We start from the raw sequence: 27,558 nt of genomic DNA, 5'->3' as shown, positions 1-27,558 counted from the left end.
AATGTTTTTATACTTGTTAAATAGCATGAACTGTAAAGCTGGGATTGATATCTTAACAGCTGTTTCATTTGTTCTACACAACTGTACATCTGATGTTTATATTGCACAACCTTGTAATGTTAAACTAACATTTTATAGCTATTCTAGTAATCACTAACAAGGACATTTTATAACACAAAATGAATCTTAATTTTGAGACTTGTTCTGAGTAGACAGAGATTGATCTGCCGTTTTTTCCCCAGGAAGATGAGAAAAAGTCTTGCTGAAATGAAGTATTTGGACTACAACTTTAATGTAAACAGACACACAAAACAGACATTGGCTATGTTATATAGAAATAATAATAATAATAATAATAATAATAATAATAATAATAATAATATAGTAATCATCATAAATTTACTACCCGCTGTAGGCGGTGTACAACATGATAAAACAGAGCACTATTAAAATACATATAATAAAGATACACAGGTAAAATGCATATTAAAATTACCGAAAGAATGCAGGTTAAAATTGACAAGTTAAAATTGACTTGATTGGCCTGATGGAAGAGATGGGCCTTCAATTAGGTATCAAATTCTGACACCAGATTTAGCTGCCGGAGCTCTTTTGGCAGATCATTCTAGAGACTTGGGGCGGCCAATGAAAAGGTCCTCTGGGTGACGGTCACTACTCTGGTGTACCTGCCCCCCACAGGACCTAAGTATGTGGAAGGCGATCCTGTAGGTAGAGCTTTAAAAGTCAAAACCAACTCTTTGTACTTTGACAATCAGTGGAGTGGCTGTAATATAGGTGTAATATGCTCACTCCTGGATGTTCCTGTAACTAATGTGGCTACTGTGTTTTCAACTAATTAAAGCTTCTGAACATGGTACAGAAGGAATCCAATGTAAAGTGCATTGCAGAAGTCCAATCTTGAGGTTATCTGCATTACCATCTTTAGGTCCTCCAATTCTAGGAAGGGGCTCAAGTGGTATAACAGTCGAAGCTGCTAGTAAGCAATCCTGACTGTCACATCTACCTGGCTGGCATCTGGAGAGATTAATTCAGAAGTACTCTCAAGCTGCAAACACAGTCTTTCAGGAGGAGTGTAACCTCATCCAGAACTGGCTGATACATCTCAATCCCCAGGTTAGGACCCTTAATAACAGGCATCTGTCTTGTCTCAATGCAGTGTCAATTTGTTTTTCTTCATCCAGCCCATTACACTCTTCTGACATTCATCCAGAAGAGACATGCTATCCCTAGCTAATTCTGTTTTTGAAGGCATTGAGAAATATATTTGAGTGTCATCAGTGTACTGATAGAACCCACCATATTCTCCCAGATAATAAACTCCCTGATAAACTCTATCAGCAGTTTCATGTAAATGTTAAAAAGCTTTGGAGATAAAAGAGCCACATAACGTTTTTGAGGAGCAGTTATCCCCAAGCACTACCATCAGGAACCTGCCCGAGAGGTATGGATGGATCCACTGCAGAACAGTGCCTCCAATTCCTCGTCCCCGCAGGCATTCCAGATAGACAATATAGTTGATAGTATTGAAAGTCACTGAAATATCTAAAAGCATCAACAGGAACATAATCCCCTGTCAGTGTTAAGATGGAGATCATCCAGTAAGGTAACCACAGCAGTCTCAACTCCGTATCCTGCTCTAAAATCAATTTGAAATAGGTCATGGAAGTGTGCATCATTCAAGACTACCTGGAGTTGGAGGTATAGACCTTGCTCAAAAAAGAGACTGGTCTATAGTTATTAAGGTCCAGGGTATCGAGGGAGAACTTCTTCAGCAGTGATCTAATTACTGCTTCTTTTGAACAAGATAGAAAATTCCCTTCCCTGAGAGATGCATTGATAATATGTTTTATTTGAGACTGAATTGCATCTCCTCCCTGGACAACTAGCCAAAGAAGGGCAAGGATCAAGAAAGTGAGTTGTTCTCCTTACTTGCCCCAGCAGCTTGTTCACATCAACAGTACTCACCAATTGAAATTGACCCAGTGTAATATTCCACCCACAGAGTGGCTGGACACCTCATTGTTGACTTATGCTTTAATGACAGCATCCTAGTTGACTCCTAGGTGAGATATTTTATCTGCAAAATAGTTATTAAAGACATCTATGGTGAGCTATAGAAGGTTCTAGCAGTGGGTTCTGAGGCAAAGGTACCTGGCTAAAATGCCTGACTCCTCTGTATGACTCAGCTAGATGTGAATTAACAGATGCAATACATGCAGAGAAGAAAGTTTACTTTGCTGCACGTATTGCCACCTTATAGGAACAAAGATGTCCTCTATATTGTGTCTTGTTACATAAAAATAAAGTTTTCCACCATCTGTCTCTCATTATCGTCCTTCCAGTTTCATTTCCCTGAGAGCCTCTGTATTCTAAGAAGCCTAGTTAGTAACGGGTCAGATAAAATCTTTGGGAAGCGAATGTGTTAATAGCCTTAGATAGATTTTGATTCCACTTATTAATCAGAGCTTCAACAGGACAGTCGGTGGTACCAACCATAGAACCCTCTAAGGCCTCCTGGAATCTCAATGGATACATTAGCCTTTGAGGGCGGACCATTTTAATAAGTCCTCCATCCCTGCAGAGATAGCTTGTGGCTGTGATACTAACCTTGACCATACAATGATCTGTCCATGATCATTCAGGGGTATAGGTCACCTGTCCACAGATCCGTATGTTCTGTGCTGAAAACCGCATCAAGGGTATGACCTGACAAGTGCGTACTATATTGCTGAATAGGCAGCATTTGGCTTTCAGAAATACAGCCTTAAAGAGCAAGATCCTTGAAACAAGAAATAAGATCTGCTCTTTCGACATAGCAAGGGTATGACAAGGACTGATCTCATTTACTAGAACAGGTATCAGTGCAACTAAAAATAAGTTCTGAAAAGTGTCTTGGCAATGGACATCTTTCTGATGTAAATCTTCTACTCCAGACAGCACACAATTCTGATTTTGATTCATACTGTACACACCCTCTCTCTCTCTCTTGCTCTCTCCAAAGTCTGCATATACATATATAAAACTGAGATGGAGACACAAATCTAACTTGGGGCTGAAAAGAAGGGAGAATATAAATTCCTGAAAAAGAATTCTATAAATAAGTATATAGGTGAATCAGAGTAAGTAGATTATCAACAAAAAACATACTAATCACGGTCACCTTATTTCAGCCTTCCCACTCTTTATAAATTGACATCAGAACTGGTTTTGTTTTTTTCAATCTTATTTCATAGGCAGACATTTAAGCACATCCTAGAGATAAACTTTAAACCATGGGATTTCTATCTCATGATTTTGCCATCTCTAGTTTTAATTCTCACCAGAAACCAAGATGAGGCTATGAATTTTGGACATTTCATGAGACATGACTCACTGGAAAAGATGAAATCATTTGGTAAAGAAGAGAGCAGCATGGAAACAGAAAGACCCCATTACAGATGGATTGATTCAATCACAGAAGCCACATTTATAAATAAACTAGCTGTGCCCGGGCACGCGTTGCTGTGGTGTTGTCTGGTGGTGTTGGTTTAAAATTGTGGAGCAAATGGTGGTATTGAATGTCTTTTGTATGGTTGTCTTTATGTTTAGTATGCATGTGGTTGTTTGTGTACTGTGAAAGTGGTGAGGGTAGAGGGGGTCTATGTCCTTGTGTAGTATTGTATAGTATACATACGTTGTCCATGTGTTGTGAAGGGTTGGATTGTGTCCTGCTGCACAGTCGGAAGGGTTGGGCTGGATGGCCCTTAGGGGTCTCTCCAAACTCTTGGATTCTATGGTTCTATTATTATTATTATTATTATTATTATTATTATTATTATTATTATTATCTTCATCATCATCATCATTATTATGTATAGGCTGGATGGTCATCTGTTGGGAGTGGTTGAATTGTGTCCTCCATGGCAGAATTGGGTTGGACTGGATGGCCTTTAGGGGTCTCTCCTAACTGTATGATTCTATAATATTTCTCCTCCCCCCAAAGACCCCCCATTCCCCTTTACATTGGCCCCTATTTCCATTCAGTCCAAGGACACCCACACTGTTTTGTCAGCCTGAAAGACTTACCCCAATTTCTCCTCAGCGCCTCTGAATAGTTTTGCGGCCTAGTTGAGGCCTAGTCGCATCTTCCCACAGGGCTGACAGGCCGAGTAGAGAAAGAAGGCCTGAGGGGCTCTCTCCTCGCCGCCTTCCCCGGCCCCGCTCCCGGCCAGGCGTCGGAGGGTGGCGGCAGCGGTGGGGGGCTCCGTACAGCCTCGCTGCTCCCTCCTCCCCCGGTGCCATCCCCGATCCAGCACCACCTTACTTAAGAGGCATCCTGGAACTCTTTCATTTGCTTGTTATAGAACTCCACTCAAAACAGAGCCAAAGCTACTAATAAGAATGTAAGTAGAGAAGCGTGTTTTTTATCATTTGTTAAACTTTTCCTTAGCAATGTTAATTTGGGGATTTTCATATATCTATTGTTTGTATGTTGTTTCACTCCTTTATCTAGCGTTATAAAGCATAATAAGATAAAGACAGACATAACACCCGAAGAAGTGACAACGAAACAAGGGGAACAACCCGGGAGACCTTGTTGTGTACCAGTCTTGGCGTTGCATATCAAACGAAGAATTTCTTTGAATATAGAAACTGCTATCTTGGAGACTGAATTTCTTTACTACAGTTGACATTGGCCCAAGATTTCACGCAGCTCCAGGAATAATATGGACTTGGTTGTCTCTTTATGTCTGTTATTTACTCCTTGAACATTATACCCTTTGTTGGATTATTACATGGAAATTGTAACTTTACTTTTGATATTCTGAAAGTAATTTCTTTATATGTAATATAGTTTGAAGTAACTTACTCTCAGGTAAAGTTGTAGAAACCAGATTTGTGTTACATTTCTTGTGAGTTACACAAGAGTTTATATACACATACATTATTGTTCTGTGTTGTTATAGATATTTGTGTATTACCCATTTTGTTGTAGGAACCTAGCGGCAAGGTCATTGGGCTTTGTTGCCAAGTTTCGTGGTTCTGTGGCTTTTAGTTTTGTTGCTTACTTCTAGGCCAAAAGTTCATTACATTTATATATATATAGATATAATAATAATAATAATCCTTAAGTTGGTAAGACCTGAGCAGGGCCGCTGATGACTAGGTCCCTGGGAGGTTTTTCATTCATAACTTGAAGTGAATGGTGGCAAATAACAATAAATTTTAGTTCATTTGAAAATTCAGATGCAATGTCTGCTTAACTGTTACTTAAGGCTGAGTCGATTCAGAATGGAACAATTTTCAATGAATCACCGGCTACTAATTTGAGTCATATATTATGGGTACATGATGGCTTGAGCTAATAGAGAACTTGGGCTAGAAATCACTAAAACTCAAAATGGTGTTCCCTGGACTAGTGTCAATCCCTGAGCAATTGTCTACCTGTTCTCTGAAAGTGTCCAGGAAAGAACAACATTGTTGTAGACAATAAGCACCAATATAGTACTTATCTTCAGCATATTGGGAGGGGGGAAATATGTTATCTGATATGGAGGGACTAAAGAAAAAGTGGGCAATTGCCAGTCCTTGAGCTGCATAATGTCTACAAGGACCTACAGACAGCAGCAAGTTTAATTACGGTTAAGGAACAAAATACGTGTAAGTCAAGGACAGATTTGGAAGTCGAAATTATGGATTTTGATATGACCGATGGGAAAGTCGATGGCCACTGCATGGAGAGGGAAAGATCCAAATGCTGCGTGAAGGGACCAGTCACCCTTGGACATCAGCACAATTTTCCCATCCAAGCATTCAAAAAAGCCAGAAGTGGTGCCATGATGGAAACAGTTTTGGCCCAAGCAACCATGTATCATGTATGTATCAAATCTTTGCCCAAGACGTCACATATGCATAGTACATATCCTTAGATATCTGACAGGGAAGCAGTGGACATCTTTTAGATTATTTCAAAATAGACAAAACTTTCACCTTTCACTACTGCATTTAGAGAAGAGAATGATTCCTTTTTTATAGGGGTTAAGATACAACCTGTGGATAAGTCAACCCTGTTTTTTCAGGGGTCAGTTTTTTGATTAAAGTTTCTAGACATTTACATGCGTGTATAGGGTATATACCTCAGGAAGTCACTTATGCGTTTTGTAATATTTCCAAAATGCATGTTGAACAAGAGGCAACCAGACTGACAATTGCTTCCCTATTGGATAGCAAAGGACAGACAGCCCCATAAATTGACCGTTTATCAAAGGACACCAAAAATCCTTGCAAGCCACATGCAGCAGCCCACCCCTAGGATGTAAAAGGCCCTATAAATAATCTATACCTTTTCCACAGGGATGTATGCAACCTCCCATAAATACACAAGTTTGAATAATCCAATCTTTTGAACTAATGGAACAAAACTACCCACAACTATTTTTTATTCTCCTGTACAGCCCTAAAAGGAAACATTTCAGAATGCAAACTAGGCAGTCATTGTAAAAGGAAAACCTAAACACAGAAGGAGCAAGAGAAATAAAGTAGCTGTTCCTAAAGACTCATTCTATGGAAATAATTCCAATGAAATTATGTGACCTTCCTCATTTTGAATCATTAGGCTCATAGCCAAAACTGCAACTGCATTGGCTATCTTCAACAGTTCACTAGGACATCTGTGACAGATTTATAACTAATAGCGGAAAGACCAGATTGAGAACACTGGAACACGCTTTTATTCATGAGGGAAGCAATTTAGTCACTAGAAATGCAGTGCCAAATGCTGTTTATCTGAAAACAATCTTTCTGATACTAAACATAGTAGGCCTGTGTGTCAAGAAACAACAATGAACTTTCATTCTTCAGAAACAGCGGCAGGGAACTATAACACTCCAGATGTTGTTGGACCACAGCTCCCATTACTGCTTACCACTAGCCACACTGGCTAGGGCTGATGGGAGCTAGAGTACAACAGCAGAGGGAGTACAGATCCCCTACTTTTGTTCTAAATCCTTTTTGCACCTTCACCAATAAGATGGAGAGCTAAGTCTACTGTGTTAGCCAGTCACTGACATTGTAATTGCTCCATTTGGCACATCCTTGCCCTTTGGCATTTCTATTGTATTCTTTTTAGAAAAGGTCACACAATTTGTTACTTGAATTCCATGTTGTCTCCTTTGACCAAGGTTCCAAGAAGAGATGTTTTCCAATCACCTGCTATTTGATCCTTTTAACTGATGATACCAGGGACTAAGTCTGAGATTTTCTGCATACAAAGCATGTACAGTGTTATATCTAACTGCATGTCTTAAGAAATATCTATTGATATTTTAAGAAGTATACATTGTATTCTGATTGTAGGAATCACAGGCATGCCTCAGTCAACAATGCCTCTCACAATAACGCACTTTTACAAAATTTTTGCCCAGTCCGTCCCCTTACGTTTTTAGCAGAATGATTTCTGGGAGGATGCTAAAAAAGGGCACCGACTTTCATTATTTTTGATATTGCTCTTATATTTAATTATACCCTATTTGGGATTAGGACCCAAAGCAACTAACAACTTAAAAGGTAATACAATTTAAACCATATAAAATATAAATTAAAACAGACGTATTGGGCTGTAGCAGCATATCCAGACTAAAAAATGCAATGAAAGCATTATTTGTAGATGTTGGAGTTGTACATGGAACATGAACCAAAGAAAGGGGGGGGGGGGAGAGAGAGAGAGATGGACTACACGTTGAGAATCCTTTATATAAAATGTCTGGGAATAGTAAAGGTAAAGGTTTTCCCCTGACATCAAGTCTAGTTATGTCTGACTCTGGGGGTTGGTGCTCATCTCCATTTCTAAGTCAAAGAGCCAGTGTTTTCTGTAGGTCATGTGGCTGGCATGACTGTATGGTGCACAGTTATCTCCCCACTGAAGTAGTACCTATTGATCTGCTCACATTTGCATATTTTTGAATTGCTAGGTTGGCAGAAGCTCGGGCTAACAGCGGGACCTCACCCAACTTCTTGGATTCGAACCACTGACCTTTTAGTCAGCAAGTTCAGCAGCTCAGCGGTTTAACCCCCTGCACCATCGGGGGCTCCTTCCTGGGGCTAGAAGTGTATTTCAACTATTTCAGATTTTGAATACAGTACTTGTATATAATCAGTGAGGCATATGTGAGAGAGAACCCAAGTCTAAACATGAAATTCATTTATGTTTCATATATACCTTATACACATAGCCAGAAGGTCATTTTATACACAATATTATAAATAATTTTGTGTATGAAACAAAGTTTGCATACACTGAACCATTCAAACGCAATGGTGGCACTATCTCAGTCTTCCATTAGGACAATTTTGAATTCTGGAGCATTTTAGAATTTGGGATATTTGTACTTATTTGTGTGTATGTAACATGCTGATTAATTTCATAAACATCTCCCTCACTTAAATGTGCAAATTTAAGTACAGTACAAAAATTAGCCTTGTGGCAATCAATGTAACGCAGAATGCAAATCAGACTAGTTTTACAAGACAAGTGAGACAAAGCCTGTTCGGAAAATACAGAGGTTATGAGAATTCTGATTAAAATCGCTGCCCTTAGTCATACCGATTCTCATTAATAGTTTGAAGGATGCTTGATAAAACATGCCCTTGCAGCTACAAAAGTATTCTGTTCTCTTAGTGAAATGGCAAAACGAATAATCTGTCTCAATAGTCCTTTCCTTAACTTTTGAGTATTTAAGCTAAGATTATCTAATTACTGAGCTTTCCAACAAAGTGAATTGTCACTCATGTGGTGGTCTGGCAGCTATCACAAATCAGAGCTAGAATTTGTAGAGCACAAGACCCAGGATATCAGACATTTTAGTATGAGAATGAGAGACTGACAATAGGAAACGCCTACATGGGTATACAGTGTTCCCTCACTTATCGGGAGGCCCTCCTGTCGCCACTGCCTATATCTCAGGCCCGCCTTGTGGGAACAAGGGAAAGGGCCTTTTCTGCTGTGGCCCACCACTTGTGGAACTCACTGCCCATTGAAATCAGGCAAGCCCCCACCCTTTTTGCCTTCAGGAAAGATTTAAAAACATGGCTCTTCCGGTGTGCTTTCGGAGAGTAAATGTTCCTTTGCTACTCCCCCCAACATTGATCCTCTAGACTGTTTCACTATCTGACGTCCCTGTCCCCCGAGGTTTTTATTCTAATCCCTTTCTCACCCAGAGTTTTAATTTAGTGTTCATGCCCTTGTTATACTGCTGTTTTGATCTTATGTTGTACTGTTTATTTTTATTTATTGTATTATTTAATTGTATTATGAGATGGTTATATTGTATTGTCCTGGGCATGGCCCCATGTAAGCCGCCCCGAGTCCCCGTTGGGGAGATGGTGGCGGGGTATAAATAAAGGTTTTTTTTTAATTATTATTATTATTATCACGGGGGTTAGGTTCCAGGACCACCCGCAATAAGTGAAAATCCGTTAAGTAGGGACACTATAAATTTATACATTATTTTAATAGTTATGCACTATTAAATCATGTGTTGATGAATCGCCTCCTCCTCCTCCCGTTGCCACTTGGGCTTTGGCTTCTCCTTCCTTCCTTAAGCATAAAAAATTGTATTTTTTATTATTTATAATATTCTTTTAGAGTTTATTGAAAAACCGCGAAACAGCAAATCCACAAAAAGCGAACCGCAGAGTAGTGAGGGAACACTGTATCCAACCCGCAAATTGCTTTTACATTTTGAAAAGCATTAGGAAAAAAATGTGACAGGAGTTGTCTAATTTGATATTTAGCATTTATCTTGCTAAAATAGGGATGGGCAAAATAGGGAAACAATAAGGAAAAAGAGAGGATCAGATAAAAAGATTGAAAGTCAGCATTGTGCACTGGTTTGAAAGTGGGACCATGATTTGAACCCCTGCTCAATCACATCACTATTTCTTAAACTGTGGGTCCCTACCCCAAATGGTGCTCCCTTAACTCAATTTTTGGGTCCTGAAAATTTTGACAACAATAAAAGTTTTCTGAATGTCACCTGGTGGTTGTTATAGACATTTGCACGAATCTATTGTGCAATGAGTAAAGTGGACTCTGTAGATGCTTCAACTATACTTCACAAAAAGGAAAATCAGCCTGTTTAGCAAGCCTTGCAAATGTTGATTTGTTATCAGTAAATGTTTGATTCTTATACCTCAGCTCATATATAAAGTTCTTGAGCCAATAGTGGAAAGGTTTAAGAAGCCCTGCACTATAGATGACCTTTGCCAAGTTACACAGCAAGAGGACAACAGCAAGCCTCCTATGAATAAGAAAAGCCATGGTGCAATTGCCTAATGCATCAGGACTAATTCCATTATTTTGACTGCTTGGAATTGAAGGTACTGTATATGATTTTTCTCCACTCCCACTTTTCACGGGAGTGGAGTCTAACCTTTGAAATAAGGTTAGACTGAGAAGCTACAATTACTTGAAGGTGACCACATGAGCTTTAAAGGTACAGATATGAATCTGAGATATATATGATTTTGATATATATGATGGGATGAGCATGAACACAGAGGGCATATAGTGATTATGAGTCCACAAAAAAAGCTGTCAATAAGACCAGGAACCAGATCATTTTGCATTAATGCATAGTATAATCGCAATGTGGCCATGAAAGCATTCCGTGACCACGGGAATGTCATAGCCTCTCAGACACAGACAATAGTAAACTTTGGAACAAATCTTGTCAAGAAAACTGTGTGATAGGTTCACCTTGGAGTAGCCATAGGTCAAAAATGACCTATGAAGGAACACAACAACTCCATATTTTCAATTGTGAAATGTCAGTGGTTATGCTCCTGTTGTAGTTCTGCCTGTGTTACCTGTGTTAGTTAGTGCCTGATGTCAATGAAGTTCCTGGGCCTGGGCCTGTGTCTGATTCTGGGCCTGTGTCTGATTGCAATGGGGATGATGATCTTGATAGGCTTGCCTTAGAGCCAGAGGCTTCTGCAGAACAGAGACTGGTGCCAAATTCCTGAAAGGAGCTGCTTTTTTGAGGGAGATTCTTCAGATACAGATGTAGCTGCAAAGGGTAATAAGCTGGCAGATAGGAGGCGAGACTTTTGTAAACAGAGAAAGAATTCCCAGTTTTTTCGGCAGTCATTTTGTCTTCAAGAACAAAGAGCAGATAAATTATCTGCTAAGTAAGTGAAACAAAATGTCTTTTTCTCAGGGGAGGAGGTTTATTAAGGCAAAGGGAAAAACCTGTTACTTCACTGGGGTTAACAATGGTGCTTCAAGTCAGTCATGCCTGTTCATGCTCTAAGTTTCCTATATGGATTTTGATTCATGGTTTCTGTCATGCCAAGTTTTGCTCTTTGAATCAAAGTGTATTGTTTCCTGGTTTCAGCTTTCCAAGTTTATGTCTTGTCTTTTGGGAATTACTCTGCCTTGTGTTTTTGGATTTTACAACCTTGTACATTGTGATTTATTCCTGTACCTGGGAAGTGATGGACTATTATTGATGTTTTGAAGAAATCTTTTGAGACTTTACCTTTTAATCCTTTTTATTGCTTGGCTTTTATATATATTCTTCAATAAACTGCTTGCTGATATATTCAGTTGGTGTGGTATCTTATGGTCAGAGAGGTGTAGCCCTGGGATACAACAGTTCCTTTGGCAAAACACCTGAAGAGGGCAATTAAACCCCCTCCAATTTGAAAATGACTGCTTGTATAGAGAACACAAATGCAGTCCTTAACCATGGTCTGTGACCAGGAAACTGCAAATAGTCAATGAGAATGCATATAATCACGCTGATGCAAGATAAATACAGTCATTCCTCAAAACCTTCTTTCGTGCGACATCATACTTATGTAGCTACCACAGCCAAAATAAGAGAGTTGGGGAAAAATCATTAAAAGCAATGCTGATGTCTTGTTAATTATAGACCTACTTCACAATGTAAAATGCATGCTCTTGATCTGAATAGTCTCAGAAGGCGGCATTAAATACAAGGTTTTTTCCAAAGCAAAATAATTACAGTGTAATAGGAAGATAACATCAAACAAAAATTTATCTCCCCTTAAATAGAAATATGACATTTTTCAACATCTATCAGGGTTGTTGTGATCAGGCAGAGAAATATAACTACAGTTAACAAATGTTGCTGAGTATTATATGTTCTTTATAAAAAAGAACATCAAGCCTAACATGTTACAAAAAGGTGATTGGAAATTGAAGTGTAGCACTCTCAAAAAGACCAGAACATTTTATCCGCTCTAATCAAAATATGTAAAAATTCTGGCAGATTATAATTTGTGTGATACTATATCCCAATTAATGTCATTGTTGAACTGAATCAGAAATTATGCACTCCAGGGATTTAAAGTTTACACCTAGGAGGGGAAAAAGTGGATCAATCTCATAAGAGGTTGACCAAGTCTTATGAGGTTGACCAAAACCTCATAAGAGGTTTTACAGTATTTGAGGGAGAGCATGCTTGCCTGCTGAGGACATGGGAAGGAGCCTTTTTATTTATTTATTTATTTATTTATTTATTATTTACAGTATTTATATTCCGCCCTTCTCACCCCAAAGGGGACTCAGGACAGATCACATTATATACATATAGGGCAAACATTCAATGCCCATATACACATAGAACCGAGACAGAGACAAACGCAGAGGCAATTTAACCTTCTCCTGAGGGGATGTTCGATTCTGGACACAGGGGGGAGCAGCTGCTTCATCATCCACTGTGACAGCACATCCTCATTCCAACGTTGTAAATTAGTTAAATTTGCCTCCCCACTTTATAAGTGGTACCTTATTTCCTATTTGATAGATGCAACTATCTTTTGGGTTGCTTGGTCAGCAACGAGCAGGGGCTATTTTTTTTTTAATTGACGGGTGCTCACCCCGCCATGGGCTGGCCTCGAATTCATGACCTCATGGTCAGAGTGATTTACTGCTCACCAGCCTGCGCCACAGCCCGGCCCCTTTTCTGTGCTTGCTCCTAGGATTTGGAGCTCTTTCCAAGGGAATACCCACTTGGTCTCTTCTCTGTGCTCTTTTCACCAGGAGGGAAAAACCTCCTTATTTAAACAGATCTTCAGCTTTTAACTGGTTGTGATACAGGGATTTGCCATGGGCCTTTAATGTATGGTCCCTGTATCCATGGAGGATACATTTAAAAAATACACATCCACAAACACTCATGAATACCAGAAATTGTGGATAACAAAGCTTATACTTTGACTATACTTGGGTTGGAAGCATACCACAGAATCGCACTGGAAAACCTAGAGAGCCCACAAACACTTGAGAAAGAATATTTTTGGAATAAAACTGTAGGTAAAACTGTGGATATTGCATCCATGGACAAGTTGGTCATACTGTGTGTGCTCTGTGTGTGTGTGTGTGTGAATGAATGTGTGTGTGTGTACACACACACACATACACACAAAGCACACACAGTATGTGCTGCTTTGGGTCCCATTTTAGGAGGCAGAATGTAGGCCAAATAAATAATAAACAGTTCAAGATTTCTACCTCTCCCTTTTGATTTAAAAAGATATTTTTTCAAGAGAACCCATGGGTGTTGAACCATGGATAGAGAAGCCCAACTATAGTAAGTTTTTTAAAAAGAAAAATAATCTTCCCTTTGGGACAATGGCTGTTCCATGAAACATTTATTCATCGGTTGGTTAGTAAACACTGTGCCTCAAGCAGGACATTGTGAACATTTCTAAAAGAAAATATGTTAAACTGAGCCTTTGACCCTGAAGTTTACAAACAGCAGATTCCACAAATCCTTGCTTCAGCAAGTAAAATACAATGTAAAATATGCATGCCTCAACAGTGATAGTTCTTACTTTACAGTTCTTCTGATACTTATAATGTGTATATAATTGATTAAAATACCAATCTTGTCTTTGTCACAAGAAAGGAAGGAATTGTTACAGGAAGAATGAGGAAAGCCCCCATCTTCTTTATTTATATTCCGCCTTTCTTCCAGCATAGGATTCAAAGCCACTTACAGATATTTAAAAACACAAATGGGGGGAGGGGGAAATGTGTGTGTGTCATAATCCTAGGAAACTGAAGCTCAATTCACATAAGGCTCCAAATAATGTTTTATATGACCGGGCGTAATTCATAAGCTGGCAGGCAACCCTTCCCTCTCATACACAAATACATTTCTCCTATTTCCATGAAAATTAGTTCTAGCAAACTAAGTTTGCACTAACTTCTGATACATTATTTACAAATCCACTTCAATCCATTGTTTAGAAAATACACTGAAAAAGATCAAAGCAGCTACAGAAAGCTGAGAAACATGGTCTACGTTCCTACATGTTACATCACTTTTACCTCTAATTCATATTATATATTGCTATATAAGCACACCTCAGTTCCCTTATGCAGTATACTGTATTATTCCTTTAATACCATAGTTTGCCTAAGCATGAAAAGATAAAACCAGCAGAACCAGTACAGTTACAGACAAAAACGCAGATATAAAAATGACAAGTTTAACTGTATTATGTTCTAAAAATAAAAAAGATATTGAAGACATAAAACAAAAGCAAAAAAGAAAACAGGACTTTTTTATCTCCTTGAAGAATAGTTTATTTTTCTAAAGCCTTCAAACAATCTTGTCTTGAACATGAGAATGCTTCTGGAACATGGTCATACAGCCCGGAAAACTCACAGCAACCCAGTGATTCTGAAAGCCTTTGACAAGACAGTACATTGCTACCAAATGTTTCTTCTATAATACTTATTAGCAACAATGCCTGACCACAGATAAGCAAATCGGTATGGGAAGCAACAGAAGGTGTAAAAGAGAAAGGGAGGGGAGTGAGAGAAAGAACAGCTTTGAATACTAAAACAAGTCACTTTGGTGTCAACCTTGAGAACCCTCCTGGCTCCCAAAAGCTTAAGTAACCTCAAAGACCTTCAAAATATGTAGGGGCCACTTTTACTCAAGATCCTATGAATAAAGACATGTTTCACAACATGGTCTGACTTCCACTTCTGCCAGCCTTGCAAATGATTCTTTAAGTGCTACCAGACCACAAAACAATCCTATTGGCCCACTTGTTTCACAAACATTTGCATCAGACCCCAGTGCACCCCACTCTATGTCCTGTTATGAGACCATAATGTTAAAGTAGACTTCCGTTCCATGTGGTTCCTCTAACTATGCACTTCACATATCATGCACGAAGCACACTTCTAGCAAGACTGAGGGAAATTCCAGACAAAGATTTTAACATGCTTGTTGCATTCAGTGAATTTTATATCAGCTCCAGATGTCCTTGTCTTTTTATCCCACCCTTGTTTTCCATTGCTTTTTCCTCTTTTATTACCACGGATTATCCATAAAGCAGAAAAAAGTGAGAAATTTTCTGTCTGGAAATACTTTGAACCTCACTGTTTTATGTTGTATGTGGTACAAGTGCTATGGAAGATAGGCAGTGTAGACTAAACGTTGGACTACGACTTGGGAGACAATGTTTCAAATACCTGCTCAACTATGAAAGCCCACTGGGTGATCTGGAGCAAATCACACATTTTCAGTTCCTGTGCTAAGTACACTTTAGGGTCACCACAAGTCAGAAATAACTGGAAAGGACTACCCATTTCTTTTTGACTGGAAACTCGACAAGTCAGAATTGATAAACCTTCCTTAATCCATTTTGTGAGAGAGCTAGTTCCAATCCACAATCTATATCCAACCAGGAAACAGTCCTGGAAGTAGGAATGAAGTGGGCATTTTGAATAACAACTTCCAGCAACAGAGTCACTTCTCCATAATTCTTTCTAATATTTGAGATAATTTTAACACCTCCCACTTTTCATTTAAAACCCCAGACATGCTTTGAATCATATTCTGGACATATAAAGCAAAGTATAAACGGCTTAGGGTTTTTTTTTTATAGTTTCCTGGAATGCATACACTCTCGTCCACAGCAGTGGACTAGCAAGTTCTTTCCATTTTCAGGAAAAGGCACTATTTCTTTCAGGTCTGTAGAACCCCAAAGAAATATTATGCAAAGTGGAAACTGAGGATCAGCTTAACATTCCCAGAGCCTTCCTTTGTTGCATTTCATACATATGGATTTGCTATTCCCTTTTCTTATGAGGAAACAATTAAATATTCTCAAATATAAACCAGGAAAAGATGCCCCGTATGATTACGCTATCTGTGTGTCCTAGCTGCAAGCATACACTTAGCTCTCTTTATCCACAGATGCTGTATCTAGTTATTCAACTCTTCATGGTCACTGTATATAATGAGACTTGAACAACCACAGATTTTGGTACCCCAGCGGATACCAAAATCCCATTGTATATGTCATCTCTAACCCCATCAAAGAATACTAGGCATTAATCAATCTTACAACAATTAAAAATATGCCTTCATTGACCAAATTTGAAATTCAAACAAATCTGTTCAGTTGTGCTGACACTTGTACAGATTGAAACCTTTGAAAAGTGAGAAACCAATGTAGCAATGATATGATTAGTATGTGTGTCCAAGTCACCTAGCTATTTTACAAGTACAATCTGTGACTCCATCACTGAGACTGAACATTGAAAAACTATCACCACCATCACCTGACTCAATTTTAAGGGATCTAGTGTCTATTTCTAGGTAAAAAATGGGGCAAAGTCATGACTTAACCAGAGAGGTGTGAAAACCAAAAATTAGCTGGATTGTATAAATAATATATTCAAGACATATACAAAGCCATCTTCTCATTCCAATTATGTAGTCAATCTGGTTTCTATATTGGCAATCAAGTGGTGTCCATTTATACAGTCACATATTTGGTTGCTTGAAGATTGTGTTTGGGATGAATAAGCTATTGGCCTTGCAAAATTACTCACTATTAATGCCACATCTTTTTCTTAGATTTTCATTTTCTAAGTAAACTGCTGTGTAATTACCTGATTAAAAACGTCACATTCCTGTCTGCTTTTAACTTGTTCACCCCACGTGCTGAAATATTTTTTACATTTCATTTCTCGTCTTACTACATCTAACTTTCTGGTTCATGGTTCCCACATTCAATGTTTCTATAATGAGCAACTTTTGACTACTTGTAGTTGCTTTCTGCTCTACCCCAGAAGTTTGTTGAATGCCTTCCAAGCTGGGAGTATCATTTTCTGGCACTACATCTTGGCTTATTTTGGATTCTCTCATTATAAGGTTTTTGTCATAAATTTCTTCTGAATGTCTCACAGACCCTTCGCCAATGTCAGCCACCCCTACTGCTGCTGCCCAGTAGCTGTTTGGCACTTTTCTACTGGTTCTTCAGCAAAAGTCTGCTGCCCCCGCCAGCAGCACTCTTAACAGAAACTTCCCTCTTTGCCTCAGAGGAGAATGCTATCTCACCACCATGGAAAGGTAGTACCATGGTGAGGCCAGTTAGATAAAATGAAACAAAATTAGAAACAGAAAGACCTCTTATGGAAGAAAAAAAAAATCCCAATTTCTATGGCAAAAAAACCCCCTGATATGTGGGTTGCCCAGGAACTCCCTAGCTATCATTCTTGCTGAATTTCAGCCATTTTCAGAGAGCTCTTCACTCTTAACACAATGTCAGACTATGGCAATAGGAAGCTAAGAAGAGAAAGAGAATGGGTTTTGGGTGGCTGGGTGGAGAGGAGGCAGAGATGCAATGTTTTCCTGTTCATTGTTGAAAGTATTGTTAATTAAATTACGTAAAATTATTGAATATTTCATTTTTAGTAAATTCAAAAATGTATGGGAGCACTTAAAGAGACATACTTCTTTCTTCTCAACAGCATAACATGCATTTTCTTTTTTTTCCAGCCTGTACTCTTTGTGTCCTTCTCCATCATTTCACTAAAACCTTGTCACAATGAGTTCTACCATCACTCAAAAGAAAACTGAGTTTCCACACAAGAGTTAGTTCACCAATTTAAGTTTCTTCCCTTTTTCTCTCCCCGCTCAAGCATGCATACGCATTCCTTCTCTTCTCTCCAGATGTAGAACTGCACAGATAAGAACTCTGTACACAGTGATAATTCATAACAGATTTTATTTTGTGCCCATCTTTTTTTAAATGTCTTTGATCAAAGACATAGGCAATAAAAACCCTATAGAATAACTCTCCTTATGACTCCATCTCAACTAGTGAGTTAAAACCTTATATAACTCATGAAAGGAATGTGCAGGTAAGGGAAATACTTAGGGCCTGTGGCTGAACAGCAGGTACTACCTGGAGGATGCATGATCTGAACCTCCCAGGCTACTAACGTATTGGTTTGGATTTCTTTATTTGGGAGCTGCACAGCCCCTATAGGGAGTGTTTCCCCTTGTAAAAAACATTTACCTTGATCTTGGTGTAGCTGGCAGAGGAAAGACTAGCCTAATGATGCTATTCAGCCCCAGGTCCTAGGCATTTCCCTTACCTGCACATTCCTTTCATGAGTTATATAAGTTTTTAGCTCGCTAATTATATGTTCATTTCATTTTAGACTATTTTTGAATTTGTTTCCATCATAAATATGCTGTGCTAAAAAGTGAGCCTTCCAGATTTGGTTTTTACTTAGTCTGAAACAGAAATTAGAATCATTACTTTTTCTGGACTGCAGCTCCCAATCTTTCACTTGGCTGGGGGAGGCTGGCAGTTGTACTGTACAAAAACTCTGCTCTCAAGGTTGATCTCATGCATGCACTGGACTGCTTGGCAACACACAAAGGGCACTCCAATAGAGGGAGCATATCTTCCCTTGTAAACATAAGCCAGTACTATCACATGCTAAGAGTTACTATTAATAACATAGGAATTGTTCTGGCAGGACGCTTAGGAAGGTATGAAAATGGTTGTGTCATGTATCCTGTCCTACCCTAAAGTCTGGCAGTACATTGTCACATTTGGCTTGGAATATGTCACTTGTTACATATCATATATTCAGAAATGGCTAACAGGAAACACATGGGGAGACAGAGGCTGATTTATATCAGAGATTCCTCACAGTCAGAAAGATAAAGTATGTACCTAGAGTGCATATGCATCCATGAAATGAAAACAAATTTTTGAAATCCCTTTAGATAAAATTCACAGTTATATACATAAAAGATTCAAAATGCAACTACGCTCAAAGTAACAGAATTAAAAGCAAACCAAATATTAGCAAATTCTAGTACATCCAGTATTGTACAGTGCAATGAAACATATTTATGCATCTCCAACAATTCACTAAGCCAGGGGTTCTCAAACTGTTTCAGCCTTGAGCCCTTTTTGAAGCAAAAGTTTATCGTGGAGTTCCAAGAAATGTTTCTACAGTGTTCCCTCACTACTTCACGGTTCACTTTTTGCGGATTCGCTGTTTCACGGTTTTTCAATAAATTCTAAAAGACTATTATAAATCATTAAAAATTACAATTTACAACTTAAGGAAGGGAGGAAGGAGAAGCCAAAGGGAGAGAAAAGGGGCCCAAGTGGCAATGGGAGGAGAAGGAGGCGATTTATCAACACACGATTGGTTGATAAAGACTTCAAATAGTGTATAACTACTAAAATAATGTGTAAATATTAAAATAAATATAGTGTCCCTACTTCGCGGATTTTCACTTATTGCGGGTGGTCCTGGAACCTAACCCCAGCGATAAGTGAGGGAACAATGCATATATATCAGGCATGGACAAACCCACATAAACTTAACAGTATTTCAGTGGAAGACCCCAGGGGCATCCTGTCCAACCACCTTCTGCTATGCAGGAGAAACACAATCAAAGCACCCCCCAACAGATGGCCATCCAGCCTTTGTAACAACAACAACAACAACAACAACAACAGAGGCCAACCAGTCCAACCCCCTTCTGCCATGCAGGAAAAGAACAAACAAAGCACCCACTAAACAGGGGAAGGGAACAGGGTTTCGAAGCAAGCAAGTCTTCAATAGACATCAAAAAACAGAGTACCATCAGAACTTGTGCTTGGCTGAAAACTTCTTGCTAATTCACAGATAATTTCCTTTATCACGATAAAGGAAAGCAGAAGACAACAGAAAGAAACTTCTATCAATTGTAGAAGCTATTGTCCTTTGTCACCAACAAGAACTGGCTTTAAGAGGGAGCAACGATTCAGGACCTATTACCTGTGAAGAACCTTTGCACAATGACCTGACACCGACGTGAAAAGTCATCTCGAAACTGTAGCTATGAATGCCCAATATACTAGTCCTCAAATACAAAATGAACTTATAAACATATGTGGTAACAAGATAGTCCAACAATTGTTGAAAGATGCAATGCATCACAGTGTTTTTCTGTTTTGGTAGATGAAACTTTGGATGTGAATACAGTAGAGTCTCGCTTATCCAACGTAAACGGGCCGACAGAACGTTGGATAAGCAAATATGTTGGATAATAAGGAGAGACTAAGGAAAAGCCTATTAAACATCAAATTAGGTTATGATTTCACAAATTAATCACCAAAACACCATGTTTTACAACAAAATTTACAGAAAAAGTAGTTCAATACACAGTAATGCTGTGTAGTAATTACTGTATTTACGAATTTAGCACCAAAATATCACTATGTATTGAAAACATTGACTACAAAAATGCGTTGGATAATCCAGAACGTTGGATAAGCGAGTGGTGGATAAGTGAGACTCTACTGTACCTCCAAACATTTATAGCCCTTGGTAAGGTACACTGATGTCGAAGTTGCAGAAATAAAAGACTTTATAGGCTTTGTGATGATAAGTGATATGGCAGGTTGAGAACTTGCGGACATTATTTTGAAAACACTGGAAAAATTGTGCTGAACTTGAAATATTTGTGTGGACAGGGTTATGATGGAGCTGCTAACATGAGTGGTCATATTAGTGGAGCACAGGCAATTATATTGTAGAAGTGTCCAATGGCTGTCTGCATCTACTGCAGTGGTTGCTCACTAAACCTAGCCTTAACAAAGACTTGCAGCATTTCACCTGTCAGAAACTGCCAAGGAACAATATCATCTGTGTGTATTTCTTAGGAGCATCATTCATCAGACTGGAACTGTTGAAGAAAAAGATGAAAAACTGGTTTCCTGAATCAAGAGCAAGCAGACTGTTGCCACTTTGTGTAACTTGTTGGGTTGAGTGACATGATGCAGTTTTACGTTTTGTTGAATTGTACAGTGTGGTGGTGAGAACACTTGAAGAATTGAAAGAGAGTAGTCTGTACAACAGTGAGACTTCTTCCCAAGCTGGACACCTTCTTTTAGCTGTTCTGAATTCTGAATTTGTAGTAACCATACACATCCCAAGAAAGCTTCTGTGATCATCCCTTCAACTTAGCAAAATATTACAAAGAGTAGATATGGACATCTTTGGTAGTCTGCAACACGTTAACAGTTTCTTAGAAAAAGCCAGGGAGATGTGCACAGAATTTGTGAAAGAATTTTAGCAGATCCTTGATACAGCAAGATCAGTGGTGGAGTCTACGGGTGGAGAAGTTAGGATTCCTTGCATCTGTTCAAGGCAGACTTGTAAAAGTAACATGCAGGCAACTTCACCAACACCAATGGTATATTATATGTACATCCCAGTTCTGGACTACAAGAAAGGTTTACAAGGCACAGGGAGATAGTTCGGGAACTACAAGTGTTCCTCCCTATTAACTGTAGCCATTTCAAATCCAACTTGAACAAGTGTCAACAATTAAAAATGAAAGGTCCTTTTCAACTCTAAAATGTCTGAAAACATACATAAAGCTTTATTATAATGGAGCAAGAAAGACTGACTGTACTTGCATTCTTGAGTGTCCACCAAAGTTTATCGATAGATCCTGATTTCTGTCAAAGTGTATTAACACCGTTTTCAAGTGTTTCCAACAGATGTTGTGCTATTCTTTTGTAACCATAAATTATCAGTTAAGAATCATTTTCAGTTTTTTAAGACTTCAAACTTTGTAACTAAAATAGAAATTTGATTTAATTAATTCTATATATTCTGCATAGAATGAGTCATATAATTTAAATTGTTTTGTATTATGAACCTACTGTTCATGATTTTCCAAAAAAGGTTTCAACCTCTCCCTCTCTGTCCCAATTTTTTTTCTGGCTATAGGCCTGATCCTGACCTATTTATAAGCCAAGGAAAAGACAATGAGATGGGGGAGGCAGGAATCTGAATCAATGACCAGTTTAGCTAACACAGAAAAACAATGAAAACGGAGAAGTAATATCAATTTTAACAAGAAGAGTACAAAAGCAATGTTCTAGTTGTGTTTGCAACTAGAGACAAAATGGACAATGAACAATCAGGCATCTCAGAAATACATATACATTAACAGCATAGTCCTAAACCTGTTTCCTCAGATGTAGCTCCCATTGAGCTCCTGAAGACCATGTAAAATGGGCACAGTACTGCAGTCTGAGAGCACGTTCTAAATGGACAAGGCCCAACTGAGCTGAAACTAGACCACCTGAAGTCATGTAAAATTCAAACCCTAGCCTAATGCTTTTACAAATGTCTTAGGTTTTCCCTCATTCTGGTCTAACATTGTGTCTGCAATATAGGCTGGAGGACATATTGATCTGACTTAAATTGGTCTCTTTCTTGATCATTCTTCTCCAGCAAGCTCTTGGCAAGCACAGCAGCTCTGCCAGCAGATGATTCTGTTGGCAAATCTTTGAGATGAGCTGCAGAAAATGCCATGCTGGCAGCATGGCATTTCTGCTGGCACAAGAGAATTGCATCCAATGTTAATCCTCTGTAGTTGCTGAACCTTTGAGTTAGGATTGCACAGCAAATGCTTAGGCAAACAATATGGAAGAGGGAACAAGCACAAAGCACTGTGTTCTTTACATTCAAATCCCTCCTCACAAGAGAGAAGCTAAAATGGGACAAACAGAGTGGCCTTATATGAGCACAGAGCAGATTCCCAACCACAAACCAGAGCTGTTTACAATTTGGTATACCACTATGCCATTGAAGCATAGGCAGAAGCTATCATAACTGGTTGGTTGTGAGTTGTGTTTGGTAGCATTGCTATAGGGCATGACAAATGATGAAAATAGAAGTTGGGTCTGAAAAACCCCCTTCAAGCTAACAGTGGAAAAATGTTCTCCAACATCTTGAAGCCAGGTGACTCCAGTGGTGTATATGTTAAATATCAAAACAGTATCCAAACAGAAATACTTTTTGACTAGGAGTCAGATCTCAGAAAAATAACCCAAGGAAATCCAGTTTCCACTGACAGAAATGTAGGGCCCAAAGGCTGCATCTTCTGTGTACAACAATACCCTTTCCTTTGTTTTATTATAAAGCAACGAAAACGGGAATCCTCAAATTTGCACAACTTGGCTTCCAAGGTTTCTCAAATACCATTTTTCAAAGATCCAAATTCCTTTTCAGCTCAAAGCCACAAGAACTCAAGCTGAAGTTCTTCTGAGACCCGGGGCGTGGCTGGTGCAAAAATCTCCAAGCAAGAAGGAAAGATGAGATCATGAAAGGCTGTCTGAAAAGGCACTGCAAGAGTCATCCATTTTAAAACATCCTTATTTCTCACAAATATTTTTAGTTGCTTCTTCCACACCCACAAACACCCCCCTCCCCACCCCCCCCAAGCTGTTTCTGTTCTCAGGCCATAAAACACAGAACTCTACAGCATTCATTAACAGAAATAAAAATACAGTTCAGGATTAATTTTAATCGATATGCTTGCTGTTATTTGTAAAAAAAATCCTGAACAACTTTGCAAAATACCAAAGTTTCCGTCCAAACCAAAAACCCCAACATGCCAAACACAAGGCTCTTTTTTAAAAAGTTGTTTACTAGAAAGAAAAAACAAAATCTCACTCTAGTGCATATTTTGAACATTTAGATATGTTCCTTTACCACAGCATGTTTCTCTATTTAAGATCAATTAAACTTCTGTGTTAAGAAGCAAAAGAAACTTTTGTTTCCACGGCTACAATCCTTTCCCTTAACTTGAAAGCTGAGATAGAACAGAGATTCAGAACCAGACAAAACTTTCTCTTTGTATTTTCCTTCTCTTCTTCCCATTTTTTTTCAAAAGAAAACTAAATGATGGTGTAGAAGGAGAAATAGGGTCCCAAAAATATATACACTCTTGAACAGTTATTTGTAGCTATGATGGTTATCTGTTGGCTAAGTGAATACATTTACATTGAAGAAGAAATATTGTAATAATGATTTAATCTGTTACAAACCTAATCTTAAATTCTGATTTTATATGAATTGCTGAGATTGAGGTCCCTGTGGAGCAAGGAACTGCCTGCCTTACGTATAATTTCTTCTGTAATTTCGTGACACTTCCCTACAGGTTGTATCCCTTATGCGACATACCCATCAACAAATTATTTTGGATTTCACATTTTTATGGATTTTGGAGTTTCTGTATTTGCATGTAAGTACTTCATGAGATACTTTGGAGATGGGACCCAAGTCCAAACACAAAATCAATGTTATGTTTCACATACGCCTTATAGACATAGCCTGAAGCATGAAACAAAGCGTGTGTCTACTGAGATACCAAAAAACCAAGGTACTACTTTCTCATATACACAATTTTAGAGGATTTTGGAATGCTCACCCTGTATTGGAATCTGTCCTCCTCTTGAGGTTGTATACATTTTTGAAGAAAAAAATGCAGAAAAACCCCAAAATCTCAGAATTATAATCTGCTAAGGGTGAATACACTTGGGGAAGACACCTGTCTTTTGGTGCCCCAGTTCCCTCTCATCACTACTGTTCCTTTAAAAATACTATTATTATTTGGAGGAAAGGGAGAGAAAAGGGGGTCTATCTCCCAGTTAAAACTGGGGTCCCCCCTGTTTCTTGAGATTGCTGTTGTTATAAAAGGGCCTTCAAGGGCCCTTCCATATGGGCATATAACCTAGTATATCAACCCACAATATCTGCTTTGAACTGGAATATCTGAGTCCACACTGCGATATATCCCAGTTCAAAGAAGAAAATGTGGGATTTTATTCAGCTGTGTGGGTCTCCCAAGGGGCCCAAGTCACCTTAGACTCACGGTGACACAAAGTGCATCTACACTGGAGAATTAATGCAGTTCAACATCACTTTAAGTGCCAAGGCTCAATGCTGTGGAAACATGGGAACTGCAGTTTCGAAAGACTTTTTCTGCCAGTGCTGATGACTCCCCAAACTACAACTCCCAGGATTCTATAGCACTGAGCCAAGGGAGTTAAAAGTGGTCTCAAACTGAATTAATTCTACAGTGTAGATGCAGTTTTACACGGTCTTTAGCTTCCTCTGCCTAGGGATCTCATCACACTAGAGCCTAGGGCTCTTCCACAAAGTCCTATATCCCAGAACATCAAGGCAGAAAATCCTACAATGTCTGCTTTTGAACTGGGTTATCTGAGTCCACACTCAGATATTGTGAAATTTTCTGCTTCGATATTCTGGGATATAGGGCTGTGTGGAAGGGCCCCTTGACCCACTCTGAATCCACTTTAAGGAAGGGGCTTTAAACACCTCACCCTAGGCCTCACCAAAACTCCAAATCCCAGAAATCTCCAGAAACCGGATTTAAAGTGGATCCATGCTCTGGTGTGATGAGGCAGAAAGAAGGCTAGTGCCTCCCCAAACTGGGAACCACAGTATCCTATAGCACTGAGCCATGCCAGTTAAAGCGGGATCAAACTGTATCGATTCTAGTGCAGATGCACTCCCTGGGAATAACTCCCTGAGCCCAACAAGTCCCATTTCTCTCCGACGCAAGCAAGGTTGGCTGCTGTTTTGAGAATGGAGAGCCTGGTTCGTTCAGTTGCGAAAGGGGGAAGGAAAGCATGCGTTCTCCCTTTTCTCCTTCCCTTGGTGTGGGTTCACCCCGAAATCCAGTGCTTTGTTTTGGCCTGAAAAGGAGAGCGAGAGCCGAGGCAGGCGATAACAAGGCGGCGGCCACCCAGCCCAGTGCGAATGCTGCTGCTGCTGCTTCTTGTTATCGGCATCCATCTCCAAGCGAGAGGAGGGAGAGGCGGCGACTCACCCAGAAGACGAAATTGAAGACGAAGAGGAGGTATTTGATGCACTTGGTACAGCCTTCGACACCCATGGCTGCGGGTAGAGAGGGGCTTCGGCCTGGTGGGCTTCGAGGAGGAAGCAGAAGAGGAGGAGGAGGAGCGGAGACGGCGGCGCCTTGCAACGAGAGGAAGGGAGGGCTGCCTGGCGCTGCTGCTGCTTCTTCTTCCCGGGGCTTACAGAGCTCGCCTCCCCGCTCGCCTCGCTTTCGCCCCGCGGTTTCCCCGCCCCTCGAGCCCCGCGCCCTCCTCCCCCCGCCGCGCAGGCAGAAGCGCCTTGCCTCCGCCTACAGGCCGCCCAGGCCCAGCGCTTATTCAGTCGCTTGCTTCTCCTTTCCCTTACACCCCGCACTCCCTTTCAAGAAGCCGCACACTTGGAGCATCCCTTCACCGCGATTGCAAAAGCTGAGAGTGCATGCACTTCCACGTTGCTATGGAATCGTGGGAGCTGTAGTTTTGGAAACAGCTACGGTGTAGTCGAAGGCTTTCTATGGCCGGAATCACTGGGTTGTTGTGCATTTTCCGGCCTGTATGGCCATGTCCCAGAAGCAGTCTCTCCTGACATTTCGCCCACATCTATGGCAGGCATCCTCAGAGGTTGTGAATGGCCGGAATCACTGGGTTGTGCATTTTCCAGGCTGTATGGCCATGTCCCAGAAGCAGTCTCCTGACATTTCGCCCACATCTATGGCAGGCATCCTCAGAGGTTGTGAGTGGCCAGAATCACTGGGTTGTGCATTTTCCGGGCTGTATGGCCATGCCCCAGAAGCAGTCTCTCCTGACATTTTGCCCACATCTATGGCAGGCATCCTCAGAGGTTGTGAATGGCCAGAATCACTGGGTTGTGCATTTTCCGGGCTGTATGGCCATGCCCCAGAAGCAGTCTCTCCTGACATTTTGCCCACATCTATGGCAGGCATCCTCAGAGGTTGTGAATGGCCGGAAGCACTGGGTTGTTGTGCATTTTCCGGCCTATATGGCCATGTCCCAGAAGCAGTCTCTCCTGACATTTCGCCCACATCTATGGCAGGCATCCTCAGAGGTTGTGAATGGCCGGAATCACTGGGTTGTGCATTTTCCGGGCTGTATGGCCATGTCCCAGAAGCATTATCTCCTGACATTTCGCCCACATCTATGGCAGGCATCCTCAGAGGTTGTGAATGGCCAGAATCACTGGGTTGTGCATTTTCCGGGCTGTATGGCCATGCCCCAAAAGCAGTCTCTCCTGACATTTTGCCCATATCTATGGCAGGCATCCTCAGAGGTTGTGAGTGTCCGGAAGCACTGGGTTGTTGTGCATTTTCCGGCCTGTATGGCCATGTCCCAGAAGCAGTCTCTCCTGACATTTCGCCCACATCTATGGCAGGCATCCTCAGAGGTTGTGAATGGCCGGAAGCACTGGGTTGTTGTGCATTTTCCGGCCTATATGGCCATGTCCCAGAAGCAGTCTCTCCTGACATTTCGCCCACATCTATGGCAGGCATCCTCAGAGGTTGTGAATGGCCAGAATCACTGGGTTGT

At 40.0% G+C, this 27,558-nt stretch overlaps 1 protein-coding gene and 1 long non-coding RNA gene across 2 annotated transcripts in view; one reads left to right on the top strand and one right to left on the bottom strand.

Moving 5' to 3' along the window:
• Positions 1–26,283, bottom strand: part of cd81 (CD81 molecule) — a 90,125-nt gene extending 63,842 nt beyond the window's left edge. Inside the window, exon 1 of the mRNA XM_003214756.4 lies at positions 26,007–26,283. Within this exon, the coding sequence (XP_003214804.1) occupies positions 26,007–26,072 (66 nt within the window). The 5' untranslated portion in view covers positions 26,073–26,283. The remainder of the gene's footprint in view (positions 1–26,006) is intronic.
• On the top strand, positions 3,851–5,242 carry LOC134295367 (uncharacterized). Its single transcript, XR_010001911.1, has 2 exons — positions 3,851–4,403; positions 4,514–5,242. It is a non-coding gene; the product is annotated as an uncharacterized LOC134295367 (long non-coding RNA).
• Positions 26,284–27,558: the final 1,275 nt, after the last annotated feature.

The sequence above is a fragment of the Anolis carolinensis genome, chromosome 1, assembly GCF_035594765.1.
Source record: "Anolis carolinensis isolate JA03-04 chromosome 1, rAnoCar3.1.pri, whole genome shotgun sequence".
Lineage (NCBI taxonomy): Eukaryota > Metazoa > Chordata > Lepidosauria > Squamata > Dactyloidae > Anolis > Anolis carolinensis.
This window is presented reverse-complemented; position numbering and strand designations above follow the sequence as displayed.